Genomic DNA, 15,258 nt, shown 5'->3' on the forward strand with positions numbered 1-15,258 from the left:
ATAGGATGGGACTAATGCCCAAAGGTCACAAGTGATGGTAACCCGACCTACATGACTGGAGATCCCAAGAAATAGGTTCAATGGGTAATAACAAGTCACAAGTGATAGAACATGTTATGATAAAAGTAAGAAAGCATGATTCCTGCAGCGATAGAAGGATGAGATAATAGAAACTCTTAATGAGATCTATACTCTATTTGGAGTGGAGTACATAGCTGCAGGAGTACTCTTGATAGACTCACCTATATGAATGTGGAACTAAGGGCCGGTTCCTATGGGATTCGAGGCAAAATACCTAGAGCGTTCGTTAAAACCGGGATACACGTGGAAGGCCATAAACGCACGGGCTTTTAGAATACACCTTATGAAAAGGTTTGTGTGTGGGTTCTATGTCTGAGATAGAGTTCAATGATGTAAGCAACTCTTGTTAATCAGAATTTTACTCGCTATGCAAAGGTTCAAGTTGTAGGCGACACCTTTGTTCACTAACAAATCTTATGGAGACGTTTTTGACGTTACTTCTGAAACCATTTTTTAAATTAAAGTGGGGGATTGTTGGAACATGTGTGGAAATTGAGTAAAAAGACTAAACACAAATTCCCATGTTGGGTAGAACTAGTGTTGTGTGAATTGAAAAAAAGTGGAAGTCCCACATCGGATGGAACACACACATTAGAAGTGTTTATATAGTGGGGGTGTACCTCTAATTAATGGGGGTACATAAGCACTAGAGAAAAAATATATATTGATATATATTTTATTATTTGGAAATGATAAATTAAATAATTAATTTAATCATTATTAGAAAGTGCTTTCTTAGTCCCCAAGTTTTGCTAAAATATTTTGGTACATAATATAATATATTTTTGTACTAAATTTAATATATTTTAGTACTCAATTAAGATATTTTTGTACTAGATCTAATATGTGAATTACTTAACCGCAAAGTAATATGTTACTTGTTCCCAAAGTTTCTCATATTACTTGTTCCCAAAGTTTCTCACTTATTAGTTTTGAATTTTCCCTATAAATAGAGAACTCACATAGTGCATTCCACAGACCAAAGAGTTTCATTGAGTTGTCGGGAACTCTTTCTCTCTTCTCCCTTTCTTGACTTGTGTTGACGAGTCTTTCCTCTCTTCTCCCTCCTTCGACTTGTTTAACAAGTCATTCTCCTTTTTCTACTCCTTTCTGTCCCTTCGGAATTAATAGTGTTCTTAAGACCATAGTCCCTTTTCGGTTTAATGTCCCTTCAGAATTAAGAATGGTCTTAAGTTCATAGTCCCTTGGGTAATATATGTCCCTTCGGAATAAAGAGTACTTTTAAGATCATAGTCCCTATTTGGAATAATAATGTCCCGTCGGAATCAAGAATGATCTTAACAGTATATAAATATTATAACAATATTTTTCTATTTGAGGAGAAATGGTGGTAACACCATATTTGAGTGGTCATAGTACCATATTGATAGTTTGGAGAACTTAAGGGTTAGAATGGTGGAAACACCATATTTGAGTGGTCTTAGCACCATAATAGAATGGTAATAATACCATATTAAAGTGGTTTCAGTATTAAAGAGTGGTCTTAGTACCATATTTGAAGGTGTAATTCTCGAACGGTTTTCTACAATGCAGTAGTTAACCGCACAGTTGTAGCTGGGCTTGTTTTATCCTGGAGGCGGCGTGGTTGATAGTCTACCTTGCACAACTTTGGGTAGTGCCACGAAACGTCTTAAAGAGAGCGACCTGGTCGTGACTCAACCTAGTAACAACTTCGGTAGATAATAGAATTTGGAAATCCAAATACAATAGTTTGGAAATCTAAAAACAACAGTTGATATATTAGAAAACCAAAAAAACATATACCTCTGTTCTTGGATTTGACATATATTAACATTGTGCCTCTGAACACCACAACCTTGCAAAATCTAAGAACAACAACCTTCAATCTAGTGTCTTCAGTTTCAAGAGACTGCTTTAAAACTTTAATTTGTTCTCCATGGATAACACAATCAACTTTTCCACTGTTGAAAGATTAATATTGTAACTATTGACATGAAATTAAACAAAATTCTAAAGTTATCTAAAACATAAATAAAAATATATACAACAAAGCCTACCAATCATTAGTTAACTCGATAATTAAAACTTTCGTTTTTTCTCCATCAACATAGTAATCCTTGTCGGAACTTATCCCGGTTACAAAACCAAGTATATCTACAAAGGTATAACAATCAACAATAAATTAGAAACATTACAAAATAAGTATAAAAATCAAGGAACAAATAAAAGATAATGGTCTCACCAATAAGAAAGTCACAATCAACAACATGCTTGAAATTTCGGCACACTTAATCGGGATTAATCCATACAAAGAGATAAACTCAGACCTCTCATTCTTAACAATGGTATCACTATTGAAAACAATACTATAAGAATGTGCAGTGGTTCTAAATGATCCGATGTTTACGTGCACATAAAAATAAGAGATCTCGTAGACAGAACCTTCCTGCAACAGGCATTTAAACCTATCCAACTGGTTTTTCAAGATAGAGGCATGAATTCTTTCACCCTATTAGAAACAAACAATAAAATAAAAACAATCAAATAATTTATAGAAAAACGAATACATAACTATATAATAAAACATAATTAAAAAAAATAAAGACATTTATAAATATAACATATGTTTAAGATTTGTAACAAACTCACCTTATCATCAACCAAAACTAATTCAATTGACGGCATAGGTTGATCAAGGCTGTTTGGTGGACTAACAAACCACATTCTAACAACCCTAACCTTAATTATCATAGATCCTAAAAATGGTGTAACATCACATAAGCAGGTATACCTATGAACTATTTCAAGTAAAAATCCAAAACTAAAAATAATTCATTGACTTGTACCATTTATATATGGAATAATAAATAAAAAATACTATGATTTGGTCTATAATTTTATTCAAATATGGAGATCAAATATTTGAAACTTGATATAAATATTCATTCTGATTTTGATTTGACAGATTTCAAATCAAATGTCAAATAGTTGTGTCAAGCTATTCAGTTAGGGCACAAATTGCGAAACCAAAAAGAAAAAATTTTCTTTAAAATCTTGTGCAATAAGACAATAAAAAAATTTAAAGGTGAAAACTAATTAATACATTTTAATCAATTATCTTTACATTTGAAACATTAACTTCAGTTTTAAAGGTACAAATTAGCGTTACCATAATATAAAATCATACATTTCATAAAAATCTTTGCTACAAATATTTCATATATTTTTTTAGTTTTAAATGAGGAATCATTGCTTTAAATATAATACTACCGTAAATGATAACTATGCTTTGGGATAAACAACTATTTACATAAGGTGGCATGTTTAGTTAACGGGTTTTCCCAAGATCTTTAGAACCGCTGATCATACCTTGAGTTGTATCGCTTATGTGTATTGGCCATGTACATGTTCATATGCATTACGGTACATTGATCAGTAAAACTGGATAGAGATTTTTGACAAGACATTTTTAAGTAAAAATTTTAAAATTGTCAAAATATTGAAATTGAAATTTATTAAATACTTACACGTGTATTGTTTTTCAAAATAGAAATATTCTTTTTAACATTTTTTTTTTTTGGTTACAAGGCTAAAAACAAAAAAAAAAACAGACAAAAAGAAAGAGGCTAGCGCCTCATAAAGAGGACTCCTAATTCATCCGTCCTAAGCAGAGGCAGCAGGTCCTCTGGAGGAGAAGAGTGGAGAGTCAATTCAACATCATTCGATGCTCCAAGTTTAGCCATAAAGTCCGCACACTGATTTTTCTCTCTGAGTGAGTGATGAAGGTTGAAATTACGAGAAACCATGACGTCTTTGATGTTTTGTATGAGAACAACATAAACATGAAAATGATTTAAATCATCTTTGATGAGGTTGATTGCAAGAAGGGAGTCTGAATAGCACGCCAATTCCTCACAATTGAAGCTGATCGCCAACCTTAACCCTTGATAAAGAGCCGTGAGCTCTGCAAACAGAATGTCCTGAGAATGACTGATATAGCCCGAATAACCTGCTATGTATGTTCCCGTGTTGTCGCGAAAGACACCTCCAAAACCTGCACGAATGGGAACACCGAGACAGCTGCCATCAACATTCAAAATAGTGCACTGATAGTTGTTATTGTTCCAGCGGATCAGCCTAGGTGAAGGGGCAGCGACGTCAGCTTTACGGAAAGCATTAGTGATGGAATCTGCCAAATTGAAGATGTTATTGCTGAGCTGGAATTCTGACATGGTTGTATTGCCGAGACACATGTTGTTACGGTGCCACCAAATCCACCATAAACCAGCAAGAAAAACCGTTGAACGCGTGCAGCTGGATCCTTCCCTCGACCAATCTGACATCGAAATGGAGGAGAAGAAATGTTGGTAGGAGAAACCTGATTTTGTTCCAAATTGCAGCAGAAAAATTACAGTCCCTTAAACAGTGAAATAAAGTTTCTTCACGGACACCGCATCTAGAGCAAATTGTTGAATTTACCATGTTCCGGTGATGGAGCAATGATAAAGTGGGGACAGCATTGTGATATGCCAACCAAATCAAGAATTTGAATTTTTCAGGTACTTTTAATCTCAAAATCCAGCTCCATGAATCAGTAACTTGAGTATCAGGATTGAGATGAGAGATTAACCAATCATATCCACTTTTAGTAGAGTAAATACCCTTTTTTTGGTGAGGCCAAATATAAGCATCCATAAGAGATGGATTGAAATTTAACCGGGTGTTGTTGATGGTTTCTGCTATGTCTGTGGGAAGGATGGTGTAGAGAGATTGAGAGTGCTGACCATTATTTGTGATAACATCATGAACAGTGAGGTGAATATCATGAATGTCCACAAATGGTACCTGAGTGCCAATAACACCAAGAGGACTCCAATTGCTATACCAAAAAGAAGAGTTACCTGAACCTGCTCTCCAAATATAACCGGTTTTAAGGACATTTTTAGCACGGGTTATAGAGGACCAAGAAGAAGAGCTATTGGGACGGGCTGAAGCGTTAAAAAGGAAATTAGAGCCATTAGAATAATTGCTGGAAAGAAGATTCACCCAAAGTTTAGCAATGAGGGTGTCGGAAATTCCAGGATCATAGGCACCTGTTTGGAAAGCCGAATGCACCATATTGAAAATATCATCTCCAATAATGTGCCAGTATTGTTTGAAAAAAATGCATTGGAAACCATCTGGTCCTGGTGCTTTGTAAGGTTTCATAGAGTTAAGTGCAACAAGGACTTCATTTTTGGTTACCGGCTTAGTTAGGGAAGTGGCGTGCAACAAGGACTTCATTTTTGGTTACCGGCTTAGTTAGGGAAGTGGCGCCTAGATCATCAATGAGAGGGTGGCTACCAAGGTTGAATTTATGGCTATGGTAAGGTTGGTTGCTGGTAAAGAAGTTTTTGAAATATTTCTAAATAAAACATTCTGCACAAAATTTTCAAAAATTAATGGAATAAGTAAAAAATCTAAACGTTTATTTTCTCTATAAAAGCCAATGGCATCACAACTGTCACTAAATAAATTTTAAAAAATAGTTTTTCTGTGGCAAAGATTAGGATGTGAAAAATGTTTATTTTGGATACAGAGGTTAATTCAAAAAATGAAGCCAAACCAATAAAAGAGGATTAAACGCGTCGAGTATTAAACAATTACATCATAACATAATAAACTCCAAACATTACTTAATACATTAATTATAAAGTATCATTCTAAAACATACTTAACAACCTCCAGAAGTAACAATACCAGTTCCAATTTCATAGCAAGTCAACCACAAATAAAATAGAGACTCTGAAACAACAATAAATCATAAACTATTATTTGAAAATCATTTCTTTCTTTCCACATCTGCAACCATCCCTTGTAAAACGCTCGTATTCCAGCTTGGGGTCTTACAAAACAAATTAAGAAAAAATATAAGCACATATTAATTTCTTGAAAAATATAGCTTTGATTAAAATCAAATTATCATTTATTATAGGGTAGTGTTAACTTGTGCCCTTAGGGCACATGTTAAGAAACCTAAAAGAAGAAACTTTCTCTAAAATTTTGTGCATTTAAATGATTAAAAAGCTAAATATTAAATACAATGCGCACATTCCAATAAGTTTTTTCTATATTTGAATCATTAACTTGTGCCTTGAGGGCACAAGTTAACATTTCCCTTTGTTATAAGATATTGATTAAGAATTTTAAACTATTACCTTTGCATTAAAAAGAGGGTTAATATGTGTTTACCCTCCTGTAATATTGGCCATTTTCGGTTTTACCCCCTGTAAAATATTTTTTTTGGATTTCGTCCTCGTAATTTGAAGATTTTTGGTTTTGGACCTTCATGAGCTTTGACAGTACAAAATCAAAGATATGGCAGGGGGTAAACCGAAATTTGCTCAAATGAACAGGGGGGGTAAACCAAATTTTTTTCAAATTACAAGAGGGGTAAACCTAAATTTGCTCAAATTACAGGGGTGAAATTTTCAATGAAGGTCTAAAACCAAAATATTTTCAAATTTCAAGGATGAAATTCAAAAAAAAATATTTTACAGGGGGGAAAACCGGAAATGACCTATATTACAGGGGGGTAAACACATATTAACCCTTAAAAAGATCAATGATTTTCGAGTTAGCACACACCTTCCTAAATCTATAGGAGGACCATTTTTATTAGAAAGATAAAACAAGAGGACTAAAATTGCAATTAAGCTCACATTTTTACAATAAAGAAAAATGAAAAAAGTACATTTGTCAACACACGGCGAAGTGGGATAGTATCCGTTGATTATACATCGCACGGCTGAGAGTGATGCAAATTGCAGATGAAAGTCGGCGTCATCATAATCTTCTTCTTACAAGATCAACTTGGTTGCAAGAGTCCAACTTTCTTCTTCTTCTTCTTCTTCTTCGTTGCTGAGATCGGAAAACGCGCTTAAGCTGCTTTTGTCGTTTGCTGAGCTAGGGTTCGATACTTCGATTCGTAGTACTCAATTTCAACTAGCTGCAGTACAGGGTAATTAATTTACACTATCATTATTATTAAATTCATGTTTTCAGTTCCATTAAATTTTAGCAGTTTTAATTTAATTTAATTTAATGAGCAGGAAGGGATGGAAAACAATAGGGTTGGTGGAGGTTATTTCGGTAATCCAGTTGGTGAATCTGAGGGGTCATCGGGACAAATAGACACTGAAATTACTGTTTCCGAAGACTCCACTGGCCCCTCAAAGAAGTCCATCAGTTTGAATTCAATTCGCCACCGTCATCGCCGCGGTGCGTTTGGTGCTCCTATACAAATTCTTCCATTATCAAAATTATCACCTATTGAAGTACAAGGTCTGAAGCAACGGTTGAGATCTGAGATTGAACAGATTCGTCAACTTCAGAAGAGAATTGAACTGCAGAGATCCAATGGTGTTACATTGTCATCATGTAGTGATATTCTAAGTTGTAGCGGTGGAGGAGGTGGAGGCGGAGGAAATAATGGGAATCCAGTGGGAGACTCTAGGAAAAAATCCGTGTCTAGTTCTTTACCTGGTGGTAAAGCCAAACTTTCTGGGAAGATTAATAAGGCTCGCGGATGGAATCGGGGCACTTCTGGAAAGTTTGAGGCTCCGGTACAGACTCGTTCGCCTACCATGGCAAATTCTTTGTTGATGAAAGATTGTGAGTCACTTTTGACACGGTTGATGACTCACCAGTATGGTTGGGTTTTCAACACCCCTGTGGATGTAGTCAAGTTGAACCTTCCTGATTATTTCACTATCATTAAGGAACCTATGGATTTGGGAACAATAAAAAGGAAGATTGATACCGGAGCATACTCTGACCCATTGGAATTTGCTGGTGACGTGAGGCTTACGTTTTCGAATGCAATGACCTATAATCCACCGGGGAATGATGTATATATCATGGCCGATACCCTCCGTAAATTTTTTGAAGTGAGATGGAAAACAATAGAGAAGAAACTGCCTAAAAGTGATGCTTTGCCGTTACCTACAAAGCCAAACCCTCGTCAAGATGTGAAAACTACTAGACCAAAGCCTCCTTCCAAAAAGAGGAAAATTGTCTCACTTCCCCCTCAACCTCAAGTTATCACACCTGCTATGCCGGGTATGTCGGATCAAGATAAGCACAATCTAGGTCGACAATTGGAATCTTTGCTCGGGGAAATACCTGTTCATATTATTGATTTCTTGAAAGAGCATAGTTCAAATGGAAGAGAATGTGGAGAGGATGAGATTGAGATTGATATTGATGTTCTCAATGATGATACATTGTTCACGTTACGAAAGCTTTTGGATGACTTTTTGCAAGAGAAGCAAAAGAACCAAGAAAAAGTTGAAGAGTGTGAAATTGAGGTGCCTCCCTGCTACCTTTATGTTTCATAAGTTATTATCACATTTGATCTTGTTGCACTGATCCACCCTGCCGTACTTTTTTTTTTCTTAAAATACTTTTCTTTTTACTTCTCATATTCTATATTTTCGGTTGCAGGTGTTGAATGATTCTGGACCTAGCAATTCCTCATTGCAACCATTTAAAGGTACTCTTGTGAGTTTGTGTCTCTGTGCATGTGTGGAAGCATAGTCAATTGTTTTACTTTTCGATAACCGTTCTACTTATAGGTAATGATCTGGCTGATGAAGAAGTGGACATAGGTGGGAATGAGCCCCCTGTTTCAAGCGATCCTAATGTGAAGGTCGAACACGGCATTTCTGTAAATGATCCTCCTGTTTCAAGCGATCCTGATGTGAAGGTTGAAAAGGACACTGGTGGAAGTGTGCCCCCTGTTTCAAGTGATCCTGATGTGAAGGTTGAAAAGGACGTTGGTGGAAGTGTGCCTCCTGTTTTAAACAATCCTGATGTGAAGGTTGAAAAGGATGCAACTTGCAGAACGAACAATTGTCCGAGTCCAGACCACTCCAAAGGTACTTCTTGGATTATATAACTGTGGTCCGTGGTTATCCATGTCTTTGAAGATTTCATCACAGGACATATTTTGGACATGATTTAGGAAATTATCTTATTTTTTAGCTCAATTTCCCCTGTAATAGTGTTCTAGAAACTCATAGCAAAGTAGAGGGAAAATTCAATTAGAAAAACACTTCTACATGATTAACATTTTGAGTGAATACACAATGTTACAAGAATTTATAGAACCATAAAAGATGATAGCGGTTATGGAAGCTGAAACTGCACTAAGCTAAACTCTAAGAGCGAGCATCCACAATGTTAGTAAAACTGAAGAGTGCTTAAATAGGTCTCACGTGTACATATCACTTATTTACAACTTTTTACTGAAAGTACTATTAAGGACCCCATGACTCCAATGGTAGTAAACTAAAAAGGGTCCTTAAGTAGGTCTCATTAACATGTACTTTAATCCGTGCATTTAGAAAATAAATAAAAAGTAGTTGAAGAGAGCATAATCGCATGAATTTAAGATGGTGAGACCAAGTTTTATCTATTTTCTTTCCTATTTTAATCATGAGGCCCGTTAGTTGTTGAAGAGAGAGAGTCCTTATATAGGTGATGGTAACTATTAGGTACCCATTTTTTTCTTCCTCCAATGGGGGTCCTTAATAGGATGGAGTCCCTGTAAGGTAAAGGACTCCCCATTGGAGATGCTCTAACAAACTGTGCCAGCTGAGCACAGCTTATTATAGATGAGTTCTGCGAGACATGCAGAGGGAAGAGTATTACATTTTCCTATCACCCATAGATCTGGCTTTAAATTTATCGTGTTGGTTTTATATCCTTTTATTTTTTCCACTCTTTTCTCTAACATTTTTTAAGATGGGTGTTTTAGAGAAAGAAAAATATTTGAATCATGCGTAAAATTATTATTATTTTCATTTTCATGCTAACCCAGAATCCCTTGATCAACAATCTGTTTATATCTTTAATATACAAAGTTTATTAAATTTGGCTTGCACGACCGATACCACAGATACTTTATTAGACAACCAATGTAGATTTATTTATCCGCGTATGTAGCACTGTATCAGTTAATTAAATTAAAGCTTCCTTGGTTTAGGATTAGAGTTGGGTAGTATAGTGGGCTTTTGTTCTTATAGGGGAGGATTACAATTAGTACTACCATTAAATGCATTATTTTAAGACATGTTGATTTCAGTGATGTTTCTTTATTTGTTAGTGTGACATGAATATGCATAATTTCTGTTTAGTTCGAAAGAGATGCAAATCCTACTAAGACATTAATAAATAGGAAACAAGCTAATAAGTAGAAACAGAGCCCCTAAACAAAATCATTACTCCCATTAATCACACAAGTGATTGATTTACTCAATAACTAAGTGCTGCTCATTAACCACTCTCCATTAATCATTTCCGTGGCTATTGAGCATAAATTGGAACTACTTTACTAACAAAGTTGAAATTCAACATAAATCAAAAGAAAACGTTTCTAATCACAAAAAACAGACACATTTTAATCTATTTAAAATAGTCATCCAACGATTTCTTTTCACCCTTAAACACCAGTCAGCTAGGTAAAGCCTTAGAAATGTTCGGGGGTGAGGAACAAACACAAGAATAAAATAAGCGTAGCGGAGATGAGGATGTTGCGTTGGATGTGTGGTAAGACCAGATGGTATAGTATTAAAAATGACAATATTAGAGAGTTGGGGTAGCACCTATAGTAGAAAAGGTGGTGGAAAATAGGCTTAGGTGGTTTGGGCATGTAGAGAGAAGACCTGTAGATTCTCTAGTAAGGAGAGTAGACTAGATGGAGGATAGTCAGATCACTAGAGGTAGGGGAGGTCCTACAAAAACTATAGGGGAAAGTGGAAACTATTAGGAAAGATTTAGAAATTAATGTGTTGAACTGAAATGGTTTATGATAGAAAAGGCTTGGTGGTTGTTGTTGTTGTTGTGGTTGGTTGGTTGCCAAATAACGGAAGTGTTTTATTTACTTACAACCAACTCTTCATTGCAGTTTGTATATCATTTTTTTTCCCTTTTAGATTTATGTTGCCGCATTACACTCATCGTATCAGTAGTTTCTTTTGGGTAGCAAGCATATGTTGTTACATTGTTGTTTGAGGTCCAAATTATCTTCTGGGAGTTATCTGCTTTTATTTTCACTTTTGATGTTTGACTTGATAGGTTTTCATGTTAATGTTAATTAGTGACTATCCAATATGTGCATTGCAGATTCGGACTCTAGTAGTTCTTCTGATAGTGAAACTGATGACGTTAAAGCAAGTCCAGTAAATGGAGCAAAGGCATGGTTTTGTTTATTCACTGAACATTGCTATTTTCTTATATCATGATTTTGTATTATAAGAATATGATTCTTTAATTGCTGGTTCTGTTTTGGTTCCTGCTATACGATACTTTGCCACATTATAATTGTTCATCTGGGTTATTATTCAGGTACCAGAAATTATGGGTTCCGAAGCTCAGTTAGATGAGAAGATCAGGGCTGCTGATACTCTTGAAAGAAATCGTGAGTAAAGGATCTTTGTTTGTCATTTTTAGTTACGTAAAGGTTTTCCTGTATGATCTTCTGTTTGACAAATGTTGGAAATTAACACAAGAGTCCCACATTGGAATGCATGAGGGAAAGAAAAGTGTATATGCCTAAGGCCGTTGGTATGTTGTCCAAGTGTCATGACATTTTGAATTAATACACGTACAGTTGAACTAAATAATAAGTTGGCTTTGACTGTTGCAAAAAATAGACTTGCTCACTAAATATCAAATGGTATCAGAGCCAGGTCCGTTAGTCCAAATAAATAACTAAAACTTGCACTCTAAATATCAAATGGTATCAGAGCCAGGTCCGTTAGTCCAAATAAATAACTAAAACTTGCACTGGGCTTTGAGACTCAACAGCAAAAAAGGAACAGAGGGTTTGGTTAGTCACACGACCGAAGCCTGTAGTGTTGAGGACAAGCCCAGAAGAAAAAGAGAGAGAGACTACTATGCAAGTCACAACCGGGTCAAAAGAAAAGGGAGACCCGTTTGGACTTGAAGGAGGGTGTTGTAAACTACACAAGAGTCCCACATCAAAAAGCATAGGGGAACTTAATATATATATATATATATATATAAGGGTGCAGGTATGTTGTCGAAGTGTCATGACAGTTTGGACCAGGCCACTCATAGTTGAACTTAATAATAAACGGGTTTTGACTTTTACACAAAATGGACTTCTAAATCTCAACAAAGATAATTTAACTAAAACTTGAGTCTTCTTTCCCATTGTTTGTTCATGTTTGCATGGTAACTTCTATGGTTTGTGCTATTTCTTATATCATACAAGTGCTAGTATTGCATTTGTTGAACTGACACTTTTTAAAAACCATTTTGACTCGTTAAGACAGCAAAAATGTAGAAATTTGTTGCTGTAAATTCGCATTGATATTATAGAAGTTTATTTGAAATATTTTAGTTTATCTTTAGGCTAATGTTAGCTTTTTTTGTTATTGAATTTCAAGCCTGTATGACATGAATTAGCATATGGTAAGCATTTATGGAAAAAAAAAAAGAGGTTAATTAAGCTGTCTACTAAACATCATTTAGTGTGAATAAATGCTTGGGTGTTACTGCTATACTGTTCATATTATTTGTGGGAGATAATGCTGAATTTTTGGATGTTAAACCTAATGGTATTTGTTTGCAATTTGCCTGAGACTTTTGTTGAATAAGAATATTTTCTCTCGTGTTCGTTTATTTTCTCCTTTCGATGAATCACTGGTAGGATTTATTTATGGATTCAATGGTGTGAGTAGCCATGACCATACTCTCCCAAAGTTTAAGGTGTTTCACGAGTTCTTTTCCATTTGCATTGTCAAACGTCAATGAAGCTAAACGGTATTAGTAGGAAGTATTTTGAATGAACAACCAAATCCCAAAGGGAAAGAAAATGTTAGTTTTTTTCTCTTCTGATATAGTAATAGTACCTATGAGCTTTATTTTCATATATAAATGATTTAATGTGGAACCATCTATGATTCCATTTTCAAAATTTTGATCATGGACACGTTACTGATATTATTAATCTTGCAAAAAACTAGTATATCTATGCTTATTGCTTCTTAGCCTTGGATTCATGCAGCTGTGCCTTTATCATCATGATTAAATGTCTGGCTGTTGCTATACTTCCATAGGTTCTTACCCTTTTCTTTATTTCTTATAGAATCTGTCAGTGGCTTAGATCAGGTTGAGGATAATTCTCAGGATAAACGAAATTCTTTTGACTCTGATTGCCAGCAAGACGGTATGTGTGTGTCCATTTAAGGTTTTATTGGTATGTTAGATGGCTACAAACAGATTGTCTCATAAATGTTATAGGGGACAGTGGTCCAAGTGAGAGGCAGGTCTCCCCTGATAAACTTTATCGAGTCGCTATATTGAAGAATCGATTTGTTGATACTATCCTAAAAGCTCGAGAAAAGACACTCGCACAAGTAAGTCACATCTCATATTTGAGATATGTGGAACTTACTCTGCTTGTATTATCCTTCCGATTGTTGTTGAATTTGAATATGATTTGCTTCAATGTAATTTGGCTGAGGACAGGGAGAAAATGGAGATCCTGAGAAATTACGCCTGGAAAGGGAGAAACTGGAGATGGAGCAAAGGAAAGGTGAGTCAGCTTTCATACTTGTGTGCTATTATGGAGAATGATATGGCCATGTCAACTGTTCAATTTAAGTGCCAACTAATCTATATTGTTGCTCCAACACTTTGTCAACAGAAAAGGCAAGGCTACAAGCAGAAGCAAAGGCTGCTGAAGATGCTCGAAAGCAGGCAGACGCAGAAGCTGCTGCAGAAGCCAGACGAAAGAGAGAGCTAGAGAGAGAAGCTGCTCGACAAGCATTGACACAGGTAAATGAGTTAGTGTCGATCTTCCCGAAATATGTGTGTTTGCTTGTTTGTTCTGGATTTTATTGGAGCATATACTGGCATCTGTGCAGATGGAAAAGACTGTTGAAATGAATGAGGATTCCCGTTTTCTGGAAGATTTGGAAAGGCTTAGAGCTGTACCTGCTGAGCAATTACCAATTTCTGTAGATGAGACAAGTCCTGATCACTCTGAGGATGGCTTGGGTAGTTTCAAGTTTGGTAATAGTAATCCCTTGGAACAATTAGGGTTATATATGAAAATTGATGATGAAGATGAGGAGGGAGAGCCACACTCAGTTCCAAACCCTATAAATGACGTAGAAGAGGGAGAAATTGATTAGTTATGCACACTTTGGATCATAAAAAGGAGCAAAGTATAGTTATCTCCACGCCACGAAAATATCCCAGTCTATTACTTCCTGAGATCCATTAATCCATCGTAAATGGGACAAAGGGTGGCGTTCAGTTATCGGCTGTCTTGTAATTTGGGGAACAGTTCTTGGCCGTTTTCAATTTGTGGAAGTATATGCATCCATCTTGTTTTTATAATACTAATTAGTGGTTTGATTTTCACGTCCCCTTCATAGTTAAGTTGTACAAAAGATAGGTGGTGTTGTTACTAAAGATGCATCTTTGTGATTACTAAGTGTTGTATTTGTGTTTGGCTATTTTGGTATATGCTAGGATTTTAGTTTAAGTTCTAAATCGGTTTCATTTTCAGGACACTGGACATTGTAGTGTATATTATACTTCGAAACAGTTAACAAGTAATCTTCATTTGCTTCTCGCAACTCTGTTTAGTTTCATTTTCATCTTGAGTCGCTTTAAAACTATTCTAATTTTTTGTTCAACTGGAACACAAATGCTCAAACGAGTTAACATGGGAAATAAAACCAATCTGTAAACAGTGATTTTTCATGTAAGGCACATAACCCAAAACACATGATATCAACTGTGCATTCCCTAAAAAAAAACATAATATCAATTGTGTCGGGTTGTTGCAACATTTCATATGAAAAAAATTGCTCTCTGAGCACATTTAAATGATCGAATTCTGCTCTTTACCCAATAGAAATTGCTCGCTCCCAATTGGAAAGACCATATTGCCCCTGCATGAGTTAACTCACGATGCGTGAGTTACTAGTGTTAAAGTTGCGTGACTTACTCAATACGCAAATTTTATTCGAATTCACGTTGAGTTTAATTAGTCTTTATTCGAATTTATTTAATACGCAACTTTAATCGAATTTATTTAATACGCAATTTTATTCAAAACGCTACTTTATTCAAATTTATTCAAGCCATTACATTTAAAAGGAATGTAGAAAA

General features: G+C 35.5%; 2 protein-coding genes across 2 annotated transcripts; one reads left to right on the top strand and one right to left on the bottom strand.

Moving 5' to 3' along the window:
* Positions 1 to 3,689: 3,689 nt before the first annotated feature.
* Positions 3,690 to 4,316, bottom strand: LOC146906155 (uncharacterized). Its single transcript, XM_085728752.1, has one exon. It carries the CDS (start codon positions 4,314 to 4,316, stop codon positions 3,690 to 3,692), a length of 627 nt encoding a protein of 208 aa, XP_085584878.1.
* Positions 4,317 to 6,906: 2,590 nt separating this feature from the next.
* GTE8 (global transcription factor group E8) lies at positions 6,907 to 14,720 on the top strand. Its single transcript, XM_085722738.1, has 11 exons — positions 6,907 to 7,063; positions 7,155 to 8,411; positions 8,548 to 8,596; positions 8,679 to 8,981; positions 11,230 to 11,300; positions 11,452 to 11,524; positions 13,220 to 13,300; positions 13,375 to 13,490; positions 13,603 to 13,669; positions 13,781 to 13,911; positions 14,001 to 14,720. The coding sequence occupies exons 2-11, from the start codon at positions 7,161 to 7,163 to the stop codon at positions 14,268 to 14,270; spliced, it is 2,412 nt and encodes an 803-aa protein (XP_085578864.1). The 5' UTR covers positions 6,907 to 7,063; positions 7,155 to 7,160; the 3' UTR covers positions 14,271 to 14,720.
* The last annotated feature ends 538 nt before the right edge of the window (positions 14,721 to 15,258 follow it).

This window comes from Medicago sativa, chromosome 7, assembly GCF_051527215.1.
Source record: "Medicago sativa cultivar Bolivia chromosome 7, Bolivia_mono, whole genome shotgun sequence".
NCBI classification, from domain to species: Eukaryota; Viridiplantae; Streptophyta; class Magnoliopsida; order Fabales; family Fabaceae; genus Medicago; species Medicago sativa.

What these genes read in the sequence shown, in the direction of transcription:
- LOC146906155 (XM_085728752.1), bottom strand. Translation starts at nt 4,316, where the DNA reads ATGTGTCTCGGCAATACAACCATGTCAGAATTCCAGCTCAGCAATAAC.
- GTE8 (XM_085722738.1), top strand. Translation starts at nt 7,161, where the DNA reads ATGGAAAACAATAGGGTTGGTGGAGGTTATTTCGGTAATCCAGTTGGT. An exon ending in TTGAAGAGTGTGAAATTGAG is followed by an intron (nt 8,412 to 8,547) that starts GTGCCTCCCTGC and finishes TTTCGGTTGCAG; the next exon opens with GTGTTGAATGATTCTGGACC. An exon ending in CTCTGATTGCCAGCAAGACG is followed by an intron (nt 13,301 to 13,374) that starts GTATGTGTGTGT and finishes TAAATGTTATAG; the next exon opens with GGGACAGTGGTCCAAGTGAG.